Source organism: Microcebus murinus, chromosome 7 (assembly GCF_040939455.1).
Source record: "Microcebus murinus isolate Inina chromosome 7, M.murinus_Inina_mat1.0, whole genome shotgun sequence".
Lineage (NCBI taxonomy): Eukaryota > Metazoa > Chordata > Mammalia > Primates > Cheirogaleidae > Microcebus > Microcebus murinus.
Window position 1 is genome coordinate 95856986 of NC_134110.1, and position 24798 is coordinate 95881783.

At 41.1% G+C, this 24798-nt stretch overlaps 1 protein-coding gene across 2 annotated transcripts in view; it reads left to right on the forward strand.

Moving 5' to 3' along the window:
• The first annotated feature begins 8144 nt into the window (after positions 1 to 8144).
• Positions 8145 to 24798, forward strand: part of CA8 (carbonic anhydrase 8) — a 102796-nt gene continuing 86142 nt past the window's right edge. Inside the window, exons 1-2 of one of the 2 annotated variants that reach the window (XM_012759544.3) lie at positions 8145 to 8342; positions 9488 to 9679. In XM_012759544.3, coding sequence (XP_012614998.1) covers positions 8243 to 8342; positions 9488 to 9679 — 292 coding nt within the window. In that variant the 5' untranslated portion in view covers positions 8145 to 8242. The remainder of the gene's footprint in view (positions 8343 to 9487; positions 9680 to 24798) is intronic. The other variant, XM_012759543.3, reaches the window with a different exon arrangement.

Below are 24798 nucleotides of genomic sequence, written 5' to 3' on the forward strand. Positions count from 1 at the left end.
CCACTTTAAATAATTCTTAATATCTGATAATTACTGTTTTATTTAAATCTCTGATGTTGTAGTTTTAGTTCATTTTTCTGTTGTTATCTCCTCTGTCAAGGGGAGGAATAGCAGGCTATCATGTTGTATTCACTGCCCCTTTAATAATTGAGGACCAGGTGAGACTAGCTAGTCAGTCTTGTTTAGTGCTCAGCATGTACTCAGCACCAAGCTTGACTTTCCCTTCCATCATTGATAATTATGCAAAAAGTAATATTCAGTGAAGCCTAATCAATGGGGTTCCAATTGTAATGTAAACATGCTGTGCTCCATTAGCATTAGAAATGTTTATTGCTTTTTGTATTTCATTAGTGTCCCTGGTTCCTCCTCATTACACAAACTCTTTATGGAATAGAAATATTTAACATAAAACATCTTGAATGCTTTCTGTTTTTGAGGAGCAGCATTTTAGATTGCTAAGTAGGCACTTAACAATTCATATCCCATTGAGAGTTGGTTGCAAATGTGAGTAGATGAATAACTAATAATGCTTTGAATGGGCTTTTTCATACAGTGGTGACTAAAACCTAACTCTGAAGTGAGAGGTGGGAAAGGGCTATGGAATTTGCTCTGGTTTTAGAGCTGGTTAGAAGACCTGGGTTCAAATCTTAACTCTTCCATTTGTTAGCTATATGATCATGGGAAAAGTACTTAGTTATCTGAATTTCAGTTTCTTCATCTATAAAGAAATACCTTTGGTCATATTATGCATTAATGAGCTAAACCATGTTATACACGTAATAGGTAATTAGTAAATCATCAGCCAATGCAAGAGAACTCTATATCTCCTTAAAAGACACCAATCCTGGGTTGTTGGGCTCAGGAGGACAAGCCTGAGGTTGGAGATAAGCAGTGGACAGGGAACTGTGTGATGCCAGCTACCAAGGCCAGAGAATGGGCTGGAGCAAACAGGGGCCATAAGGACAGAGAGGAGAGGGGCAGACTCAAAGCCAGCAGAGATGGACAACCATGCTTACAGAGGAGGGATAGCTTAGGAGCAAATCTTTTCACTACAGGATTTCAGCCTCTTATTCCCTTTTCTGTACCTAAGCAGAGTCCAAAGTTATACACAGAACCTACAACACAAACAGTGAACCCTAATGTAAGCTACCGACTTTAGTTAATGATAATGCATCAATATGTGTTACATCAATTGTAACAAATGTACCATACTAATGTTAATGGTAGGGGAAACTGGGGTAAGGTGAGTGGGTGTATGGGAACTCTCTGTGCTTTCCCTTAATTTTTCTGCCACAAGAAACTGCTCACAAAGAAAGTTTACTAATTAAAAATAGTTTTGGCTGTACTTTCTTCAACTTAGCATCGTTTATTCTTCCCTTTTTGATCCTTCTGACTCCAGCTGCCAAGACTGGTCCCCACGTATTCCCTGATTTGCCCACAGAAAGGGTCACTAGGGCTGGCGTGTGCATTGAAGTTGGTGTTTGGTTCCCAACAGTGTTCCTATGACCCACATCCTGGTGAAGGAGATGGAGTGTGTAGGCTGAGTTTACCCACTCTGAAGGCAGGAGGGTTTGGTGGCTCAGAGCACAGGTTGTAGACTGAGACAGATCTCAGATCTCCCACTGTCTATGTCTGTGGTAGTGGATGAGTCTGAGCCTTCATTTATCATCTGGAAACAGCCTGATATTATTGAGCCTAGTATGAGATTTAAAGACAGCGATTGGTGGGAAATGCTTGGCATGGTTATCTGGTGCACAGTTAAGTGGACAGTGCACAGCTATCTATGCTGTATAATAAACCACTCTGAAGCTTAGTGGCTTAAGAAACTTATTTATTATTTCTCGTGACTTTGAGGGCTAGGAATTCAGGCAGCATTCAGATGGGCATTTTTTTCTGCTCTGAGTAGTGTCAGCTAGGGTCACTCACTAGGCTGCACTGAGCTGGTGGCTAAGCCGGGCTGGAAGGTCCGACAGGGCTGTACTCAGGTGACTGTGCCACCACGCCCTTCCACATGTCTTCCCTCTCCACGTGCTGGCCTCGGCTCTCTCACAGCATGGTGGTCTCAGGTAGCAGAGTTCCTTACATGATGACTGGTGTCCGGGAACAAAGAGGAATCGGCCAGCCCTCTTAAAGGCTCAGCTCAAAACTGGCATAGGGTCACTCTACCAAGGTCTATTGGACAGAGTCGCAAAACTAGCCCTGATTCAAGGGGAGGGGAAATAATCTTCCCTCTTGAGGGGAAGAACAACGTCACCTGCCTGCCAGAGGGCAGGAATCATGGCAGCCATCTCTGGAGGTGACCAGAGTGCTCAAGTTATTATTTTCCTGTGATTTGGTCTGCCTTCTTGCATCACAGGTATAGCTGCATCTTTGACAGCCCACAGCGTGCTATGGTGCAGAGTGAGGTGTCATAGCTGCTGTGGGAACTAAAGTGTGGGCAAGTGCCACTCTAACTAGGTGATCGCCTCTTCCCTGAAAGTTGACAAGGGCTCAGTGCATTTTCAGTATTGCTGTTCTGTCAACAATGCACACTCACTTACACTTTCCACCTGCTTTTGGATTTTATCTCATGTCAGTATTATTTTGAGACTTGAAAAAAAAATTAAAAAAATCACTAAGCACCACATGTACTCACCATCAAATTGGTTTTAACTGATCAACACCTAAGTGCACATATAGGAATAACATTCATTAGGCACCGGGCAGGTGGGAGTGGGGAGGAGGGATGGGTATATACACACATAATGAGTGGGATGAGCACCGTCTGGGGGATGGACACGCTTGAAGCTCTGACTTAGCGGGGCAAGGGCAATATACGTAACCCAAACATTTGTGCCCCCATGATATGCTGAAATAAAAACATAAAGAAAACATTTAAAAAACAGATATACTATTTAAATATGTCATTTTACCCTTTTATGGACATCATAGAAAAAAGAAAATAAAGTTGATCAAAAAAGTGAACCCACACTGTCTTCTACTAAGTAGATTTTAAAGATCTAAGTTTTTGTTGTTTTTCTTTTCCTTTTGATTGCAATGTCCTTCTTATCGTCCTTCCTTCCCCCTTCTGTGGGCAAACGAGCACTTATTTATCTTTTAAGACCTAGCTCCCATGTAACTTCCTTTATGAAGCCCCTATTGACACACCTGCCACTAGATAAACTTTATCACTCCCTTTTTTGTGCCCCTCTGCACCCTGAAAGCTTCCACCTTAGTAACCATGACTTTATTACTCTGATATATGTATAAAGGCTAATCAGGTCAATGTACGGCGGGTGGCACAGGGAAACTATTAATAATCCCCATGTGCCTGCCACCTGTTACATGGGGATGCAAAGAAGAATAAGGTGAACCCCTTGCACTTGGGGAGCTCACTCTCTACTGGAGGAGAATGTCATAACATACATATTTAAGATACCATCTTCATTTCATGGCTCGAGATCTGTACAGGGTATTATGGAAGCACTAGGAAGAAACACTTTAACCACGGGGGCAAGGAGTTTTGCTTGGCAGAAGGCTCTCTGAAGAAGGTTTTACTTGCTATCATAGTAGACTTAGGAGTCACCAATATAATGATCTCAAACATCCCACCTTCAGCACAAGTCATTTTGGTCCTGAAGTGAGTGTAGGGCCCCAGGCATAGTGATGTGGTCTGAGAGAAGTGAATAGAACTGTGGCCTGTGTCCCCACAGAGGAGATGGGGGTTTTCCATAGAGAAGGGCTTTCTCACTGTGTCATGAAATTGTGAGGGCCCTACTTAGGGCCATGGCTTCTAAGAAATTTGCAAGCTGAAGATAAGGGCACTGTTTTAGAATGTTTAGTTTCTTTGCAGGCTGGAGAGGTACTTTTTTTACTTTGAAGAAAAAGATAAAGGCAAAAAAAGAAGAAAGAAAAGCATTTGAGCAAATAAAAATTAGCCCTGAACTCACTTTTACCTGATGGGCTACTGTATCAGTCAGCTTTGATAACTGCTAACACTTTCCTCTAGAAAGTGGCACATGCACTTCTACTCATATTTCATTGGTCAAAGCAAGTCGCATGACCAAGCAGCGAAGGGGCCGCCAACATAGGAACAATACAATAATACCATAGCTACGCCAAACTCAAAGCTGACTGTTCTGAAGACAAAAGACCAACAAGAGGTCAAACAAAAGGTCCTCGAACTACAGGCATCCTCGAACTACAGCCCACGGGCCACGTGCAGGTGTTTTTGCCTGTTTGTTTTTTTACTTCAAAATAAGATATGTGCAGTGTGCATAGGAATTTGTTCATAGTTTTTTTAAACTATAGTCTGGCCCTCCAACGGTCTGAGGGACAGCGAACTGGCCCCCTGTTTAAAAAGTTTGAGGACCCCTGGTTTATAACATTAACTTTAAGCAGGTGAAATATATGATTAATCTGTTGAAGAAAGAAATGTAACAGAATCAAACCTTCTTTTCTTAGAAACAAACCCTGAAATCTACAGAAATCAAAATATACATAATGAGGAAAATTTTGATATCCTCCTGACAAACAAAAAATCAGACCTAAGGAACTAAACAACCAAAGGAGAAGTGTCTTACTTCGGACAATAGCTTATTGAAGCACACGTTTTTATTGTATCTGGATTGGTTCTGGCAGGTCACAGAAGGTACGTAATGGAGGAACATGGATTCACAATGAGCACTGCCATCACTCAGCATCATTGTTCATACCTGGAATGCTATTCGCTCATGTGCTGCCCACCCAAATCCTACTGATTTGCTTTAGTTGCCTCAAATGCCACATTTTTGAAGAAACCTTTCTAGATCATTCCCATCAGTATGAATCACAAGGCTTTAGATGTAGTGGTGCTTGCATTTCTATTTGACATATTTCATACTGTCTATATTATGATTGATTATTCACTCTCCCCTTCCCTCCCCACCTCAGAACTGTGAATTCCTTGAGGGCAGAATCAGTGTTTTATTCCTTCTCGGGTCTCCCACAGTGCCTAGTGCAGAGTGGTGCATGTGAAGGAACCCGACAATTCATTGTTGTTGAAGTTCACGAATCTCAGTCTGTATAGAAGCCAGTTGACATGCATACCTCAGCTCTATCCTCAAGGTTACCCCAGAACATAAGGTACACACACAGAGGAGAAGGTAATGATTGTTTGTGATTACTGTAGGCCCCAAACTCACCCAGACAATAAGAAAGTCTTGGTAAGGTACGCAAACAGGAAAGGTAGGGAGGAGAGGGCAGCATGGGAAGCAATCTCTGGGAGGTACTCTCAAAAGTACCTCTGTTCCTCTGACATCTAGATTAGTTTGTCCCTTTTAGATACTTCTATTTATATTCTCTTAGTATCAAATGGTAATTAGTTATATAGGTCTTAGTTTTAATAAACTGTTCTACTGATGTGGCTTGTCCTTAGTTATGCAAACATTGAAAGCGAGTGATATAAAACTAATTTAAGGGATCAAATACGATATTAGGTTGACAGGCAATTAAAAATTATATAGAGGATACCTGGAATATTCATATTCATAATACACAGTATGAATATTTTTAGATTCTCTGATATTGGACTTAGATGTGCTTGTTCTATTTTGTAAATCAAAGAATTGGCCTATATCTTTGATCTGTGTGTTTAGGTTTTATAGTGACAGACATCTTATAATAACTAGAAATAGAAATTCCATCTTTGGTAGTAATATAGTACAGGGACCTGAGAAGAGAAGGTCTTAAGGTGCTGTTAATTAGCAGAAATCTAAAGCACACAGTCTCAAAGCAATTAAGGCTGTTAATTGAATATGTAGATGCACAGTGGAGTGGCTCATAGCTGGCCAGGGAACCCTGGGCTTGCATAAAGGAGTTATGTTACACAAATGATGCTGAACAATTGAGAAACAACAAATATGGGTCAACTTATGTTTGTCTAGTAGTCAACTGCATTTTTGAGTGGTGATACATTGTGGGCTATGTGCAAAATTGTCTATTCACTGCAAAATTCAACGTCAATAATTCAATGTTTCAGCCTATCTTTTGTAAAAATGGCACACCATTTACTCATGGAAAACTCAGGTTTTTTTGTTTTTTTTTTGCTATGGTGATTTTGCTGTCCTTCAGTTTGGCAAACATTTCCAGGATTCATGTGATACTTTAAATGCAATTGGTGGTCACACAGTAGCTACAATGTCACATCTAGGCACATTTGGGGGCAGAGGAGAAAGGACATCATTGATAAGCTTGGAGTGGCAAAGTGATTTTACTACTGAATTCTTTCAGAGCCTTTGTACTGACTTCATTAGTTGTGTTATTTGATTAACGTGTGAAGATAGTTTTAAAAAGAAATTTAAACTAAAATTGCGAAAAAGTTTTCAAGAAATAGAATGTTCCTTTTAGAAGAACTTCAGTGGAAAGTGGTCCATTTTTTCAGCAGTGTTTGTTATTTTTAATAGCCATGGCTTTAGGGTAGGCTTCTGTTTCTGCCAATCCCAGGCTTGCAAAGGCGCAGTGGAAAGAGTGTGCGCTAAAGAACGCGCAGAAGGCAGTGAGTGAAGAAATGAATTTGCTTTTTCATGCCACTTCAGTTCTCTGGACAGTGTGGCCAACTTTCTGATCCCAGCGTTAAGGGGAAAGGGAAATTACACAACTGCTTGAAATCCACAGGTTATCATCAAAATTAACGTTCACCGGTGGTTTTCACCCGTTTTGCTAAATCCAGAAAGTGGTAGAATTGACTGATATGAGTGCCCCCTCCCTCTCCCCTTTCAGTCCCACTCCACTTTCTGGAGAAGTTTGTAACAGCCAGTGAAGTGGCTTTTTTTAAAGAAAGTGGAGGTGCTGAGGAGGCAGTGAAAAATAGGAGCATAGAATCTAAAACTTCCCAAACTGATCATTTCATCCGTATTTGAAGAATTGAGCATTCATAAGGACAGTATGATTTAGGAACAGGCTATTCAAACTAACAGACATCCTGGTGTGTGCAGAGCGTATAAAAAAATTGTACTTAAGGCCCAAACCTGAGCTTATTATGCACATATATTTTCTAAAAATGTAGAGTTAACCTGCTTAGGGATTATGGACGAGGGCTTTTCAAAGGCCTGGGAACAGAGAGCTGAGGTCGTTAACACTGGATTGGGAAGCATGTTTAAGAGGTAACAATGCGACCTCTTTGGATCAGAAAAGTTCCTGTTTGTTATGCAATGTGTGCGTTTCATATTTGCACGGTCTCACTAGGCGATTGGGAGCTGTGTACACAGCAAGGGAGCCTGTGGCAGCACCCTAGGCTCCGAAACCAGAAACACACACCCTCTCTGAGTTGCCTTCCGCTACCCTTGTCTTTGAAATACTACTTTTTCATGAAAAAATTTCCCTAAATTATATCTGCTTCTCTAGAGGAACACAATATTTTTTCCCCTTAAACGTTTTTAAGAACTACAAGTTTCTTGGAAAATTTTCCATACTCGTTTTCATTCTGCCGTAAGGACAATGCACAGAGTAAACTCGCAATACTAGGAGGATTCAGCCAGGGAATCCCCTTTAATTTTGTGACGGGGTCCGCCAGCCCTGTCTTTTCCCCTTTCCATGGCAGCCCCTCTCTCTCTTCTAGACCCGTTTCTTTTTGGTATTTTCCGGAGTACGGAGAATAAATAAGGGGAGAAAGCCTTATTTATTTTCCAGGCCGGGCACACTGGGGTCCTGACGGTTGACCTTGGGTGACCGGCGGGGCGCGGGGCTGTGGGTGCGGCAGGCGGAGCGCGGTGGCCCAAGTGCGGGAGCGCCGGGCGGTGGGGGCGACCCGGGGGGGGGGGCGACCGGGGGAGGGGGACGACCAGAGGGGGCGACACGGATTCCGCGGCTTGGCCCCGCGGCCCCAGTCCCGTTTCCTGCCGTCCGATCCCGCGGTCCCCCTGCCCGGCAGCGAAGGGGGCGGATCCTCGTGTGCCAGACACGCCCCGGCCGGGTTTATAGCTCGCCGCGCGCCAGCGCCTGGAACCGCCGCCGAGCTCCCCTCCGCCGGGCACTCTGCACGCGCTCCTCGCGCCGGTCGCCCGCAAACTCCGGGCCGGACGCTCGCACGCGCGCTCACACTCGCACGCGCGCTCACACTCGCACGCGCGCTCACACTCGCACGCGCGCTCACACTCGCACGCGCGACGCCCTTCCCTCCCGCGCGCTCGCCCGCGCCCACGCGCGCGCCCGCACTCCGGCCCGCTCGCCCCGCGGACGCGCAGGCACCGCCGGCAGGAGCGCCCGGGGGTCCCGCGGCATTCCCATGGCTGACCTGAGCTTCATCGAAGATTCCGTCGCCTTCCCCGAGAAGGAGGAGGATGAGGAGGAAGAGGAGGAGGGTGTGGAGTGGGGCTACGAGGAAGGTAACGGCCGGGCGTCAGGGTGCCCGGGGTCCCGGGACGGCGCGTCCCTGTCCCGCCCAGCTCGGGGCTCTGCGCCCTGCCGTGTTGCGCGTCCCGAGCACCACCACGTCCCCCTTTCCCACGGGCGTCTCCGTGGCTTTCCCACTCCCGCGGCGCGCGGCGGGCGGGAGTCGCTCCAGGGAGGCGCGCCCGCCGCCCGCGTTCTCCAGCCGCCCGCGTTCGGGCTGCGGTTCGCACCTTCGCGCGTCCGCGGGGAGGCCCAGCCCGCAAGCCTTGCCCGTCCCTTCTCTGCCTTCCGAGTAGCCAAGAAGAGCAACGGTACACTCGCCCAGCACCTTGGGAAGACAGTGCTGGCGACAGGAACAGTTTCTTGCTCGCTTTGAGGACTCTGGAGGGAAAGTGCTTCTGCCTCTAGTCTTTTCCTGAAGGAGGACACTGGCGACGCGCAGCTTTCTAAAACATGTGTTTGGTCGTAGGCTGGATCACTGGGCTTGGCCAGAAGGAGTTGGCTCTTAAAAAAATTTAGATTCCTGAACGTGTACCTGAAGACACAGGGCTCCTAATAGAGCTAACCATTATTGGTGTTTAACACATATATTGAAACAAATATAGAATTTTTATTTTAATTATAACAATTTGGATAGTGTATTATATATGTATATGTGTATATACATGTGCACGCTTTAAAATACTGTATTAGCATTTCTGATAAGATTCACTGGCATCAGAGTTACAGCTTTTGGCTGTCACCAAGCATGTCGAAAGTTACAGCTGTTCCCCAAGTACTGAGCATAACTGACCTAATGAGCAGAGGAAATTTTTGTGATGCCATTTTTTTCTAATCACTTAAAGATGACTTAAATTTCCTAGAGTCATAAATTATTACATCTATGTGGACAAATACAAATAGAATATTTTGTTAGTCCAGGGTTTTGTATGTGGTATTTGATAATATTAGATTGTTAAAATAATGAATGCAAAAATTCACATTTACCGAATTTCATCTGTATGGTGATGGTAGTCATGATGACCCTCTTCATAATGTCAAGGATCATGAAAGTGTTTGTATTAGTTTTTACATGTCCAAATTTTACTGTAACTTTTTTTTTTTAACCTGTTCTTAATTTATTTCTTTTTGTCCTTAGGTGTTGAGTGGGGTTTGGTGTTTCCTGATGCAAATGGGGAATACCAGTCTCCTATTAACCTGAACTCAAGAGAAGCTAGGTATGACCCCTCACTGCTGGACATCCGCCTTTCTCCGAATTACGTGGTCTGCCGAGACTGTGAAGTCACCAATGATGGACATACCATCCAGGTTATCCTGAAGTCAAAATCAGGTATTTTAGGAGATATGTTTGTGTGCTCTTGTAAACTAGAAGTCAACATGGAGCTTTTGAATTCTGATTTAACTAGTATGACTCTAAAGATACAATTAACATAGGTCTATTTTCAGAATACCCTTTATATATTATTATAAAATGCATTTTTGGGGAATTATTTTCTAAAACAATTTTGAAAGGATAAAAGAGTGAAATTTTAGAGATATCAGTTGGTTGTTCTGCTTTGTATGAGTTATTGGAACAACCTTGGTTTGGTCATCTTATATAATACTTTGTGGAATATGAGGAAAGGTATATGTGAGTATACTGATCTGCACTTTGTCCTAAATTGTTGATTAGCTTAAATCATTTAGATAATCACAATTCTCTTACCACTTTGTGAAACTAAAGATTATGAGTTATTGACATAATCTGGCATTAAAGTTAGACATTTTGAGTTAATTTTGTCTACTGTATCAATATGACAAGAAGAATTTCAATTAATAGCAATTAAAAACATACTGCAGACTCAGCCAAAGATTAAATGGCAAACAAAGCTCTTGCTTTTTTATGTTTATTTAAGTCTCCCTATTCCCCTCTGAACGTATTTGAGATTGATCTGAAATGTCTTAGAGAAGGTATTGGATGATTACCAAGGAAATTGGTTTTGGCTTAATTGTAGGGGAGAGGAAAGCAGATTTTGAAAAAAAATTAACATTAATATCATGCTTTTCATAAGAATAATAACTATCTTTCCCTCTTGGGAAGAATGTATCTTGAAATATTAAGATGTACTTAATAAACAGAGACTGGGTGTGCTAAAATTAATTTGAAATCAATACATTTTATATTTTAGACCATAAAATCTTTAGGTTTATTAGGTAAATTATTAGGTTTATTAGGTATTGATCTCCAACTATTCATTTTTTAATTCACTATGGATGTTTCTGAGCTTTAATTTAGAATCTATGAGCTAGTCATAGATTCATGTAGCCTTCCTCACTGTTCTGAGTTTAGTCAAGGTATGTGCATGACCCAATAGAGATTATGGGTTTTATATGTACTTGTACTTAGTCAAAGAGATGTTTCAGATGTAAATTTCAACTTAAATCAGATTTTTTTTTGGGGGGGGGAGTTTATCCATGATGGGAAATTATTAAAGTATATTGTAAAGTTATTGAATGCTGACTGTTCTGGCATATAAAAAACATTTTAAGGTAGTCCATGTGTGTTGATGTATTGATGGGCCTTTGTACTTCTGGAAATAAATGTTTATATATCCTTGCAACAAAAATGGCATTTCATGTCAGGCAGCATGGCGAGTGTTGGTTGTATACAAGTGGTGAGGGCAGCTCTGGAGGATTCATGGTCTAGTGAAAACGCAGTTCTTTGAAGTTCTAGCGTACATGCGATATGGCCAGTGTTATAAAGAATCACTGGGGCATAGAGGAATGACTAAGCACGAGTACTCACTAGGCCAGGGTTTCCAGCCCTACTCCAGTAACAGGTTGAAAGTATTTTTTTTTTGTTGTTATTCAGCTTTGGACATCATTGCTGTGTTGTCTGCTAGCTTCCAGCGTTGCGACTGAACGATCTAGTGCCATTCTGTGTTTCAGCCTCCTCTGTGTGTCTTTTTTTCTTTTCCCCTCTCTGGCACCTTTTATACTTTTCTCTTTATAGTTGTTTTGAAGTTTTATAGCCATATGCTTTGGTGGGGCTCTTTTTTCACTCTGTGCTGGGTACCTGGTGGGTTCTTTCAATCAGGATAATTGTGTCTTTCATTTATTAGAAATGTTCTTATGTTTCTTGTATTGGTTCATTGATAAATTTTCTGGTTTTTTTCCCTCCACTTTCAATAATTCCTGCTTTCTAGTTGCCTTTTTCTTCTACTTTCTGTTGGAGTCCCTCAGATTACAATCTTTCAGCCTTTCTGTTAGATTCTTAATTTCTGCTGTCATATTTTTAATTTCTAAAAAATCGTTTATTTTATGAATTAAAAAAAATTTAAAAAAACATAGCATCCAGTATTTATTTTATGGATGTAGGATCTTTCTTCATTCCTTTTTGTACATATATATATATATTTTTCTGTTCCTTGCCTCTTTTTATTCTGGGTTCCTTCTTCTGTTTGTTTTTGTCTCTTTCTTTTATTTTGGAAGTTCTCTTCAGATGTCTAGTGATTGTTGGCTTCTTGTTCATCTTAGGAACAAGTCTAAGATGGGGATCAGAAACTCTGTGCACTGGGCAGTGATTGAAGTCTGGTGGGCTTCCCAGTCTCATGATTAGGCAGGGGCCTGGCCATGTTGTTGGAGCCATCTTTGCAGGTTTTATCAATTTATCTGGAATTTGCCTATCCCTATTTGTATTTTCATTTTTGTTTTGGGGCTAGGGGGTGAGGGTGGCTCACAGCTGGCTGCCAGTTTTCTGGCTATTGGCCACAGACAGGAGAGTGTCACCATTTGGCATGTCCACATTCCCTTCATCGTCTGCCAGGGAGGGTAAAAGGTGGCTGCCCGTCCATGGGGGATGGCATCAGGAGATTAACTGCTGCTTTTAAAGACTTTAAATCTGTTTTCCTATTTTCAGTTCCTACTCTGTGCCTCCACCTTCCACCCCCTGAGTCCTTCCTGGTTTCTTCGTCCACTCAGACTGCTGTAACAAAATGCCGTGGACTGGGTTATTCATAAATAACAGAAATTTATTTCTCACAGTTCTGGAAGCTGGGAAGTCCAAGAGCAAGGCATGAGCAGATTCCCTGTCTGGTGAGGGCTGCTCTCTGCTCCATAGGTAGCACTTTGTTCCTGTGTTCTCAGGTGACAGAAGGGCCAAACAGACTTCCTATGGCCCCAATCCCATTTGTGGAGCAGAGCCCTCGTCCCTTTCACCTGGTCACCTCCTAAAGGCCCCATCGCTTACACTGCTGCATTGGGGGTTAAGTTTCAACATGACTTTTGGGGGAAACACAAACATTCAGCGCATAGCACCTGGGTTCTGTGGCAGGAATTGCCTGCCTCTTGTGGACTTCTTGTTCCTGTAGTTACTTAGCTTTTAGCTTTCTCTTTATAGCTAAATCACTAACTGCCTTTTAGTCTTCTTTCCAGCCTCCTCCCCTTCCCCTTCATTTTTTTTTTTTTTTGGCATTTCTCTTGTGCAGTTATCTCCATTCTTGTTTATTTTGCCCTGGCAAATTCGTGCCCTTTTTATTTAGTGAGGATTGAGGAGTGGGGAGAGATGATGTGTGAGTGCTGTCCTCTGTGTCTAACTGGAGGTGCTCAAATATGACATGCTGTCTTTGTGAATAAAAATAATTCTTGTGATAAGCACAATTTTTTTTAGAAATGGAAGTTGACTTCCTACCATCCGCTGTGCTGAAACTCAGAACTCCTGAGACTGTTAATGGCCTGGGTTACCTAGTTTCTTCCTTTTTACTTTTTTTTTTTTTTTTTGCTTGATGTATATTAAAGAATCATAAAGAATTGCCAAAAAGGGTTACAACAGTTAAAGTATAATTTAAATGCTTAGACTTACCAAACTGAAGCTTTTAATGTAATCCTAATGACATCATTCCTATATATAATATCCCATCTGGAGATACTGCCTTAAGGTCGAGGCTTTTCGTGAGCATGAGTGAGCCCCCGTCCCTATCCTGCTAGTCCTGCGAGTCTGCTAGAACTTCTCAGGCTGATGATCTCCTCATCTCCTAAATCCAGTGGGCACTTTAGAATTCTTACAGTTGTTTTAACTCTGCTGCATTTGAAGTGGAATTTTTGGAAACTCTCTCTCCTGTTGGTTTCTGTGCCACGCAGTCTTCTGACATTTTTTTCTAATTTTGGCTCCCTTTTCTCTGCCAGTTCTTCGTGCTCCACTATCCTTAAATAATGGGGTCTCTCAAGGTTTCCTCCTGAACCCTCTTCCCATACTGCATGAACCCCATGAGCAGTGCGTCCATACAGAGTGGGTGCTACTGTGTCCAGTTTCTGCTTTCCCATGAGGCAGCAAATGAGCTTAGGAAAGGGACAACCACGGTAGGTCCTCGGAGTGGAATGGGCCTCTGGGGGCGGCCGGTCAGCTTCCCTCTCAGGGCCTCTGGCATGTGGTTAGGCAGCCTTGGCTTTAGCAGCTCAGGGAAAGGACATTTCATTCCTCTCGAGGAAATCCATTTTGCTTTTGAGTAATCCCGAAAGTCAGAAAGTTCTGTGTTCTCGCCCGTTGTTTCTATTTTAGGTCTCTGGACCTACACCGAACAAATGCCAAACAAATATTGTACTTCCACTTGAGATCCTTTAAAACACTGACTACAATCATCGTATCATGCAGTTGCCATTTTCTCTTGCAAGCATATTTAGTTCTTTCAGCTGTTGCTCATGTCATAGTCCTTATGGATCATTTACTACAGAAGTCATTTACTCTCAGGACTTACTCATCTCTGAGAGCCAGGCAGATCCTATCAGTGAGAGCAACCAGGAGAGCAAAGATTGTACTGAGCTACTGACCCTCCGCTTCATATGCAGTGTTGGGGTGGGGGGGCAGTAGGGTCTGGTGGTTACTGTGGGAAAATGGCAAACTGCAGAGAGCATGCGTAGTTTGCCAGATGTTTAATGTGTCAGAAGCTGGAGATGTGCACCTGTGAACCAAACATACATGTCCACTGGTTCCATTTGGCCTACAGAGCGTAGTTGGCAATCTCTGCCTCACTTCATGCAAGGTAACATGCTTTGGATAAGATAAATATAAATCAGACCCAAGGCCTGCCCTCAAGGAGGTTACAATGGTAGGTCATAGAAGGTAGGTCTATAAAGAGAGATTATTTTTGGTGGAAATTATTAGGGAAGGATTTATAGAGGGAGTAGCATTTGGAATGATCTTTGAAGGGTGAATAGCATTGGGATAGGTGGAAAGGGGGTATAGGATGCAAAAAGACATGTGTATGGGATGTTCTATAGACCATAAGAGGAAAGGCAAATCCTTCACTAAAGCTGGAAGGGAAGACTCATTCATGATAAAGGGTGTTAATGGGAAATATTAATATAATAGGCTATGTTGGAGCAAATTCATGAGGGACCCTGAACAGAGTCTGAAGAGTATAACTTTTTTTCTGTAGGGTAAAGTCATAATTAGCACATTGTTTTAGGAAAATTAACCTGGCAGCCCTGAATGAGAGGGGATCTGGGAGAGATTGGGAGCCAGTTAGAAGACTCTAGTGCAAGAGAGTCCATTAGCCAAGACCACAGCCATTGCAGTGTCATTGGAAAAGGAGGGATGGCACAAGAGAGGTCTCTCCAATGCACTCCACAGAGCTCCAGTGGGTAGTTATGTGGAGCTGGGGAGAGGGGGGAGCTGCCGGAGAGATGCTCAGGGGTGGAATCCTCATGACTGGACCATGTCTTGGGTCCTGTCACTATTCTACCTCTGCTCTTGGTGTATTTCAGGGTGGCAGAATACCTCCTAATATGGAGTTGAACCAAACTTTGCATTCCAGGTGTGACCTGACCAGACCATTTGTCCTATTATCTTGAGTATGGAGAATTTATTAAGGCTGCCACATGTATCATTTATTTTCTTAGGAGGACAAATGGATTACTGTACTTTAGGAATCTTAACATTTATGGTACCTAGACAAATGAAAATTGAACATCTTTACGATAGTATACAGAGTATAAGTATGAAATATAAAGTATACATATAAAAATTTCTAGACTGAGTGGTTTGATATTCAAGGAGTGAGAAAGTGGGAGACTGTACAAGCTTGTGCAAGAGAACTTCATTCCATCTCACTACAAGCAATGTCTTAAAAGTAATGGCATTTTTTTTTTTTTTTTTTTTTGAGACAGAGTCTCGCTTTGTTGCCCAGGCTAGAGTGAGTGCCGTGGCGTCAGCCTAGCTCACAGCAACCTCAAACTCCTGGGCTCAAGCGATCCTTCTGCCTCAGCCTCCCAAGTAGCTGGGACTACAGGCATGCGCCACCATGCCGGGCTAATTTTTTATATATATATCAGTTGGCCAATTAATTTCTTTCTATTTATAGTAGAGACGAGGTCTCGCTCTTGCTCAGGCTGGTTTTGAACTCCTGACCTTGAGCAATCCGCCCGCCTCGGCCTTCCAAGAGCTAGTATTACAGGCGTGAGCCACAGCGCCCGGCCAGTAATGGCATTTTTAATGGACCATCATTATGGGAGAAATTGCTAATCAAGATAGGTCATTTGTGCCCTTTGCTATAACTTATTATAGAAACACTAATTAGAAGATTTTACTTCTGGGTCTCTTATAATTCTCAATACTAATTTTAGACTAGATGATTATTGTCATTAATCATGCTCCCCCCCCCCCCCCCGTCCCCAAAATGTGACAACTCTTTATGGTGTTTCTTAGCAACCTTGCTGATTTAAAGATGAAATTATCAAAACTATCTTAAAATTATTTTCACTAAAGAAGAGTCTCTCTATTTTTTATTTACATGAAATGTCAGGGCTGAATTTCTTTATGATTATAATTATTATTGGCTAACTTTGGGAACCTTGAATTACCTGGACCGTTGCTGAGATCCATTTCACTTTGCTCATGTGCCACTCTGCCCAGTTTAACTGGCCTGTTCTCGGTGCTGTTGCTGTGATCTTTACGTTTAAGAGCTGAGGCTATTTATTCTTTAATATGAAATAAAGCTGTAGGTTAAAAGCCAAAGACAGTAAAAAATAATTGAAACATTTTTGCTTTTAATTTTAAGTCTTTTAATGTCAAAGAAGAACTAATTAATACCTTTTTTGGGAAAATTTTACACATGTATTTGGGATTCCTTAAAAGTTAATACAAACATCTATAAACATTAAGAATGAACTGTTTGGGGCTTTGGATCCTTTGTAGGACATGTCAGGGACCCGCTGGTGCTGGGCTCCGTCCGTGGTGGAGGTGTGGCCCTGGCAGGTGGCCTCACCTGGCTTTGCCTGGGCTGGGACAGCAGCTTTCTAACTGCTTAGGCTTGCCCTTTGTCACCCTGCCGTCCCTGCAAGTTCCCTGCAGGATAAACTCCAGCTCCTAAGCGTAGGCTGCGTGTCTCCTGATGCCTGCGGCGAACCTGCCTTTGACAGGTGGTAACTTCCAGTTTTTCCTCTTAGAACAACACACTTAAGCTGTTTCATATCCCTGAGCCTTTCTCAGGCTCTTTTCTCTCCTCTGAATGCACTTTCCCTTTTCTTCTCTCAGCTTACTCCTCGAGACTTAGCTATCGTCTTCTCCAGGAAGTCCCCTCTGACTTTGTGATCCCCCTTGTTTCTGGCCTGTCCCTTGCTGGGTGCCCTCTTATTACCTGTGCGCTTTCCTTTACTACTCCTGAGGCGCTCTATTTAGACAGTGAGTTTAGTTTCCTAAGAACAGAGAATGCCTAGCCAGCTCCAAGACTGCATTCTTCTCGCTTTGTACGTTCAGCGGTCAGCACAGAACCAGGCATGGAGTCAATCACAAAATGTGTGTGTTGAGTTCAAATGCAAAGAGAGGAAATAAGCCTTGCATAAATTTACCCCCTTTGAATTATGTGGTAGATTTGTTTGCAAAGGACTGTAGAAGTTTAGATAGACTTAGATAAACACAGACACGTCAAGTCCCCACAGGGTTCTCAGATCTTGCAGAGGCTTCCTCAGGGAGCCCTATTTATGTCTCAGCGTAAAATCATGCCTATTAAATAATATTAAAGAAATGCTTTTGGCAGTGGCATCAGCTTATTTTATATTCTTTGCACAAGTTTGTTATTGTAAGGAAATTCAGCATGCCATCAGTACAAGTTTTATGTTGTTTCATTGTGATTTTATTGATCCTAATGACATCACAACTAATAAACCTGCCATGTGATGACCGAATATCACTCAGCAAAATTTGATCTTCATAAATGCAGGAAAATGTGCCCCTTTTAGTATGACTGGTTTCCTTATAAAAAATATGTAAGCTGTAAAAAGGGAGAATAATGCCTTAAGAGGATGTTGCCAAATGGATAAAATAGAGCCATTATTTATTTTTAGTCTATAAACAGAACCATTCTTGGGGATGAATAGGTAATGCTTTTACCTGGCACTTCATAAAACTCTTCATTCAGTATTTAGTCATTTTTTTTATGGCTTTGTATGGCCACGTGATTTTAGTGTGGTTTCACTTTTCGTTATTCATCTGCAGCAGAAGTGAAAGGTTCCCAGAGCCTGCTTCCCGGCTGATTCCTCTTTGTCACCTCTCCTCAGAGGACCAGGCCTGGGCAGAACGCCTCCCTCTCTGTGTTCCTTTCAACCTCAGAATGTGACATCCACGAGGATCTTCTTGTTTCATTGTAATTTTATGGAACCTAACGATGTCACAGCTCATGAACCTGCCATGTCGTGACCACGTATCACTCAGAAAAATCTGATCTTCATAAATATATGAATTTACATTTCAGCCTAATAGAATGTGAGATCCACAAGGCCAGGGGATTTTGCCTGTTTTGTCAAAATCAGTGAATCCTAAGCACTTACTACAGTGCCTGGTGCAATGTAGTAAACGATCAGACAATATCTGTTGATAGGATGAGTAAATAGACTCTCCTAGGCCTTGAACTTCTGCCTGTCAAAACATGGATCTGTATAGTTTGAATTTCTGGGGCGTTTACAATATAAGCTCTGTTTCCAAGTTTTCAAGGAAAGGCTTCATTGCTATTAAGGAAATATTGGGCATTGATCATGTGAGGAGTATATTTTTGAAGCATGAATGGTTTTGGTCCCCTGAAGTCACCGTCAGGACCAGCTGTATCATGCATTTCCATAAGGACACACTGGGAGACGTGCCCTGTAACAGTTTCAGAAACGCTGTGTGTGTATACGTGTGCTCTGAGTGTATGTGATGGAGGGGTTTGGGGAAAGATTTTTTTTAATCCTCTTTCCCATTTCACACGTGCTTCATTTCACGATACTCTTTCTTTTTTCCTAGCAATGTGGAGCTGAGCCTTCTCTAAGTCAATTTTATCACCATGTCTAAAAAGTAGGGTGTTACAGAGCTCACCCGCTGAAGGCTTGGGTTAGGCTGTTGGGGCCTGTGAAGGGTGTATTTTCTAGGTCAGATGATGCAGGCTGGGGTGCAGTGTGAGACTTAGGAGAATCTTTCCCCTCTTTTTCCTTTCTGGTTTGGGAGGTGGGGTTCATAGTGGGTAGACTCTCAGTCTCCTTCCTAGTTTTTCCTAAGACCAAACTTGGACAGTCAAAGGAAGGAGTGAGTTGTGAGGTTTTTCAGAAACCATGGCACTCTGGTTGAAACAAAAACATTTCCTACATTCTTAAATCCCCAGAATGAATGTTTATTGAAGAGGAAGAAGGAGTGAGCTTGCACCACAGTTCTGAATATCATCTCTAAACCTTTTTGATCCATGTATTACAAAAATGTTTTTTTATTGTAGTTCTCCCAGGAGGAACTGCAGCTTAGAAATCTAGGCTTACAGAATTCATTGTTTTTTAGTTCATGCTGGGAGATGTGAAATTTGGGTTTCCCTGTACCCCTGGGATGTGGGTCAGAAGATTTGAGTTCCAGGCACTGTCCTGGAACTGGCAAGCAGGGTGACTGTGGCCAATCATGCCCAGCCCCTCCCATCCCACTTTATCCCTTGTTGGTGGGCATGACACTGACCCGTCAGATTGTTGTGTGACCTAAATAAGATCAAGCGTGAGAGAGAACACTAAAATCGTGTGACAGTCTTATTTTAAAGGCCAATGCATCTCGCCTCTCTTTCCTTTCAATGTGAAGTTTATCTACTTGGAAAAGTAAAAATTGCTTTTTGCTACAGATGCTCTTTTCTTCTTTGAGTTGGTGGAAAGCTTAGAACCAGATTTGTAGGGCACCTTTAGCAAGGACTTCATGACCTCCGTTTTGTATGATAGCCTTTTTTCTCCATCTGTTTTCTGCCTGTTTCTCTTTGTTCTTCTTCCTAATTTGTGCTGTCTGGCTGTATATTATATGTGCCATGACATAGAAGCCTCTTAAATACTTTTTGGAACAAGTTATTAGATGAAGAACCAATCAAACACACAAATATTGGTGCACCAATTGTCTTTCTTCTCCTTTGAGTTTTAGGGTAAGGAGGAATGATTGAGCTCTTCCTCCAGAGATGTTTGGACTCTTTTACATCCTCCTCAAAGGAAACTCACGTGTGAATGATAATCTGTTTCAAAGAGCCTACTTTTAGGGAGCGGTGAAGGTGAATTTTGTTAGCTAAATAACCTAAAATTCTTAGCTGATACTTTTTAGAATTGGAAGTTGCTAGAGGAAAAATGTGCTGAATTAAACAACCTTTATTTGTGTTGAAATTGGCTATTTGTTTGTAGTAAGCTTTATTTCAAGTTTGTACATATGCTATCAGGAAGGTGTTAGCTAAAGAAAGTGTGTTACTGCTTTATGAGTTTCTTATGCAAATGGAATTTTCATCATCCTTTAGTGTCCCCTTATTTGGGACAAAGTTCTGGGTGTTATCCACAAGTGAGAATAAGAGACAGGGCCCTGTGGGACTAATGTTGTTATTTTGAGCATTGTTAATATTTTATCACAATTTTGTTTTGTTTGCATTGTTTGTAATGCTGAATGGGTCATCTGCTTTTTTTATTTCAGCATATTATGGGGGTACAGTGATTAGGTTACATATATTGCCTTTGGCCCACCTGTGTCAGGGCTTCAAGCATGTCCATCCCCCAGACAGTACGAACTACCCCCATTAGGTGTGAATATACCCATCCTGTCCTCCCCTTCCCACCTACCCAACACCCGATGAATGTTACTACTGTATGTGCACTTAATTGTTGGTCAGTTAAGTTAGTTAATATCAATTTGCTGGTGAGTACATGGGGTGCTTGTTTTTCCATTCTTGGGCTACTTAACTTAGTAGAATGGGCTCTAGCTCTATCCAGGGTAATATAAGATGTGCTAAATCACCATTGTTTTTAGTGGCTGAGTAGAACTCCATGGTGTACATATACCACATTTTATTAATCCACTCATGTATTAGTGGACATTTGGATTGTTTCCACATCTTTGCAATTGTGATTTTTACTGCTATAAGCATTCAAGTGCAGATGTCTTTTTTATAGAATGTCTTTTTTTCTTTTGGGTAGATGCCCAGTAATGGGCTTGCTTGATCAAATGGTAGTTCTACTTGTATCTCTTTGAGGTATCTCCATTCTACTTTCCACAGAGGTTGCACTAATTTGCAGTCCTCTCAGCAGTGTAGGAGTGTTCCTATCTCTCCGCATCCACACCAATATTTATTGTTTTGGGACTTTTTGATAAAAGCCATTCTTACTGGAGTTAAGTGATATCACACTGTGGTTTTGAATTGCATTTCCCTGATGATTAGAGATGTTGAGCAATTTTTCATGTTTCTTGGCCTGTCTTGGTCTGTCTTCTTTTGAAAAGTTTCGGTTCCTATCCTTTGCCTACTTTTTGATAGGGTTGTTAGATTTTTTCTTGCTGATTTTCCTGAGTTCTATATAGTTTCTAGTTATCAGGCCTTTATTGGATATGTAACATGCAAATATTTTCTCCCATTCTGTAGGTTGTCTTTTTTCTCTCATGATAGTTTCCTTGACTGTGCAGATGCTTTTTAAATTGATCAGGTCCCATTTATTTATTTTTGTTGTTGCTGTGAATGTCTTTGAGGTGTTTTTCATAAATTCTTTCCCTACGCCAACATCTATAAGAGTTTTTCCAACATTTTCTTCTAGAATTCTTATGGTTTCATGTCTTAGGTTTAAGTCTGTTATTCACTGTGAGTTGATTTTTGTGAGAGGTGAGAGATGCAGATCCTGTTTCAGTCTTCTACATGTGGCTATCTGATTTTCCAAGCACCATTTATTGAATAAAGATTCGTTTCCCCAGTATATGTTTTTGTCAGTTTTGTCAAAGATTAGATGGTTATATGAGGATGGTTTTATATCTGGGTTCTCAGTTCTGTTTCATTAGTCTATGTCTCTGTTCTTGTGCCAGTACCATGCTATTTTAGTTACCATAGTTTTGTAATAGACCTTGAAGTCTGGTAAATTGATGCATCCCTATTTGTTCTTTTTGCTTAAGATTGTTTTTGCTATATGGGGTTTTCTCTGGTTCCATATGAAGTGTAGAATTATTTTTTCTAGACCTGAGAAAAATGATGTTGGTATTTTAATAGGGATTGCATTGGATCTGTAGGTCACATTCCTCAGTGTTTCATAATTCTCCCTGTAGAGGTCTTCTATCTCTTTAGTTAAATATATTCATAAATATTTTATTTTCTTTGTTGCTATTTTGAAGGTTATTGAGTCTTTTATTTGGTTATCAGTTTGACTGTTATTGGCATATATGAATGCTACTGATTTGTGTACATTCATTTTGTAAACTGAGACTTTGCTGAATTTGTTTATCAATTTGAGTAGTCTCATGGCAGAATCTTTGGGGCTCTTGAGATATAAGATCATATCATCATGAAAGAGCAGTAGTTTGAAATCTTCTGCCCCCATTTGTATGCCCTTGATTTCCTCCTCTTGTCTGATTGCTCTGGCCAGGACTTCCAGCACTATGTTGAATAGAAGTGATGATAGAGGATAACCTTGTCTGGTTCCATTTCTAAACACGAATATTTTCAGTTTTCTCTGTTTAATATGATGGTGGCTGTGGGTTTGTTATATATGGCTTTTATCATTTTAAGGTAAATCCCATCTATGCCTGTTTTGTTTAGGATTCTTATCATAAAAAGGTGCTGAATTTTGTTAAATGCTTTTCTGCATCTTTTGAGAGGATCATATGGTCTTTGTTTTTACTTCTATTTATGTGGTGAATTACATTTATAGATTTACGTATGTTGAATCATCCCTGCATTTCTGGGATGAAGCCTACTTGGTCGTGATGGTTTATTTTTTTGATATGCACCTGAATTCAGTTTGCTAGGATTTTGTTGAGAATTTTCGCATCTGTATTCATAAGGGATATTGGTCTGTAGTTTTCTTTTTTTGTTGTGTCCTTTCCTGATTTTGGTATCAGGGTGATGTTGGTTTCATAAAAGGTGTTGGGGAGGATCCTTCCTTCTTGATGTTGTAGAATAATTTCTACAGGATAGGCACCAGTTCTTCTTTGTAGATCTGGTAAAATTCAGGTGTGGAACCATCTTGTCTGGGACTTTTCTTTCTAGGAAAGTTTTTTTTATTGCTCCATCAAGTTCACTATTTGATATTGGTCTGTTCAGGAATTTTATTTCTTCCCGATTGAGCCTAGGGAGGCTATATGTTTCTAAGAATTTGTCCATTTCCTCCACATTTTGAAATTTATGTTCATAGAGGTTTTTACAGTATTCATAGATGATATTTTGTATTTCTGTGATATCAGTTGTAATTTCTCCTTTTTCATTCCTGATGGAACTTATTAGAGTCCCTTCTTTTCTGCTTCTCATGAACCTAGCAATAAGTGTGTCAATTTTGTTTATTTTTTCGAAGAAACAACTTTTTGTTTTATTTATCTTCTGTATAGTTTTTGTGGTATCAATTTCATTTAGTTCTGCTCTGATCTTTGTTATTTATTTTCTTCTGCTGGGTTTGGGGCTGGTTTGCTCATCTTTTTCTAGTTCTTTGAAATGATTCATTTGATTGTTGATTGTGATCTTTCTGTCTTTTGGATGTAGGCATTTACGAATATAAATTTTCCTCTCAGGACTGCTTTAGCTGTGTCCCACAGATTTTGATAACATGTGTCTCCTTTACCATTTAGTTCAAAGATTCTTTTGATTTCTATCTTAATTTCCTCCTTAATGTGATAATCGTTCAGCAGAAAGTTGTTTAGTTTTCATAACTTTGTGTAGAGATGAGAGTTTCTGTTGGACTTGATTTCTAATTTTATTCCCCTGTGGTCTGAGAAGATGCCTGGTATAATTTCTATTTTTTAAGTTTGTTGAGACATGTTTTGTGGCCTCAGATATGATCAATCTTAGAGAATGTCTCATTAGCTGATGAGAAAAATGTATATTCAGTGGTTTTTGGGTAGAATGTTCTATAAATGTCTATCAGTCCCATTTGTTCTACAGTTCTGTTTAAGTCCATTGTTTCCTTGTTTATTTTCTGTTTGAAGGGTCTGTCCTGTTCTCTCCGAGGGGACTTGAGGTCTATGGCTATTACGGTGTTGCTGTTTATCATTTTGTTTAGATCAAGTAGGATTTACTTTATTAATCTAGGTGCACTTGAAATAGGTACATAAATATTTAGAATTGTTATATATTCTTGTTGAATTGTACCCTTCACCATTATATAGTGACCTTCTTTGTCTGTCATTACTGTTGTTTATTTGAAGACTAAGTTATCTGAAATCAGAACTGCTAGGCCATCTTTCTTTCAGTTTCTATTTGCATGGAATATTGTTTTCCAGCCCTCCACCTTGAGTCTGAATGAATCCTTGTGGGTTAGATGTGTTTCCTGGAGACAGCAGATGCTTGGCTTGTGTATATTTATCCATTTGGTCATCGGGTATCTCTTTAGTGGGCAGTTCAAGCCATTCACATTTATTGAAAGGATTGATAAGTGGGACAGTTCTGTTCATCCTGTTAAGTTATACTTTGTTGCTTTATCTTCTGTCTTGATCCATTGTGGTATCTGGCCTTTGACCTTTAGCTTTTGGATGATCTTACACTAGTGAGTGTCTATTGTGCTGATTCATGTGTAATGCTGTTCTGAGTACTTCCTGGATGACAGGTCTTGTATTGATGAATTCCCTCAGTCTTTGCTTGTCTGAGAAGATCTTTATTTCTCCTTCATATAAGAAACTTAGTTTTTCAGGATACAAAATTCTAGGCTGGGAATTATTTTGTTTGAGAAGACTGAGAATGGGTTCTTAGTCTCTTCCTGGTTGTACGGTCTCAGTTGAGAAGTCTGAAGTTAGTTGATGGGTTTTCCTTTGTAGGTTACCTGTTTCTTTCACCTTACAGTTCATAGGAGGGCTGCTTTTATGTTTATTTTGGTTAGTCTGGTGACTATGTGTCATAGTGTCTTCCTCTTTGCAATGAATCTTCCAGGAGTCCTTTGAGATTCTTGTACCTGGATGTCTAGATTTCTAGCAAGGCCAGAGAAATTTTCTTTATTGTATCCTTAAATACTTTATCCAACTCTTGTGTATTTTCTTCTTCACTCTCA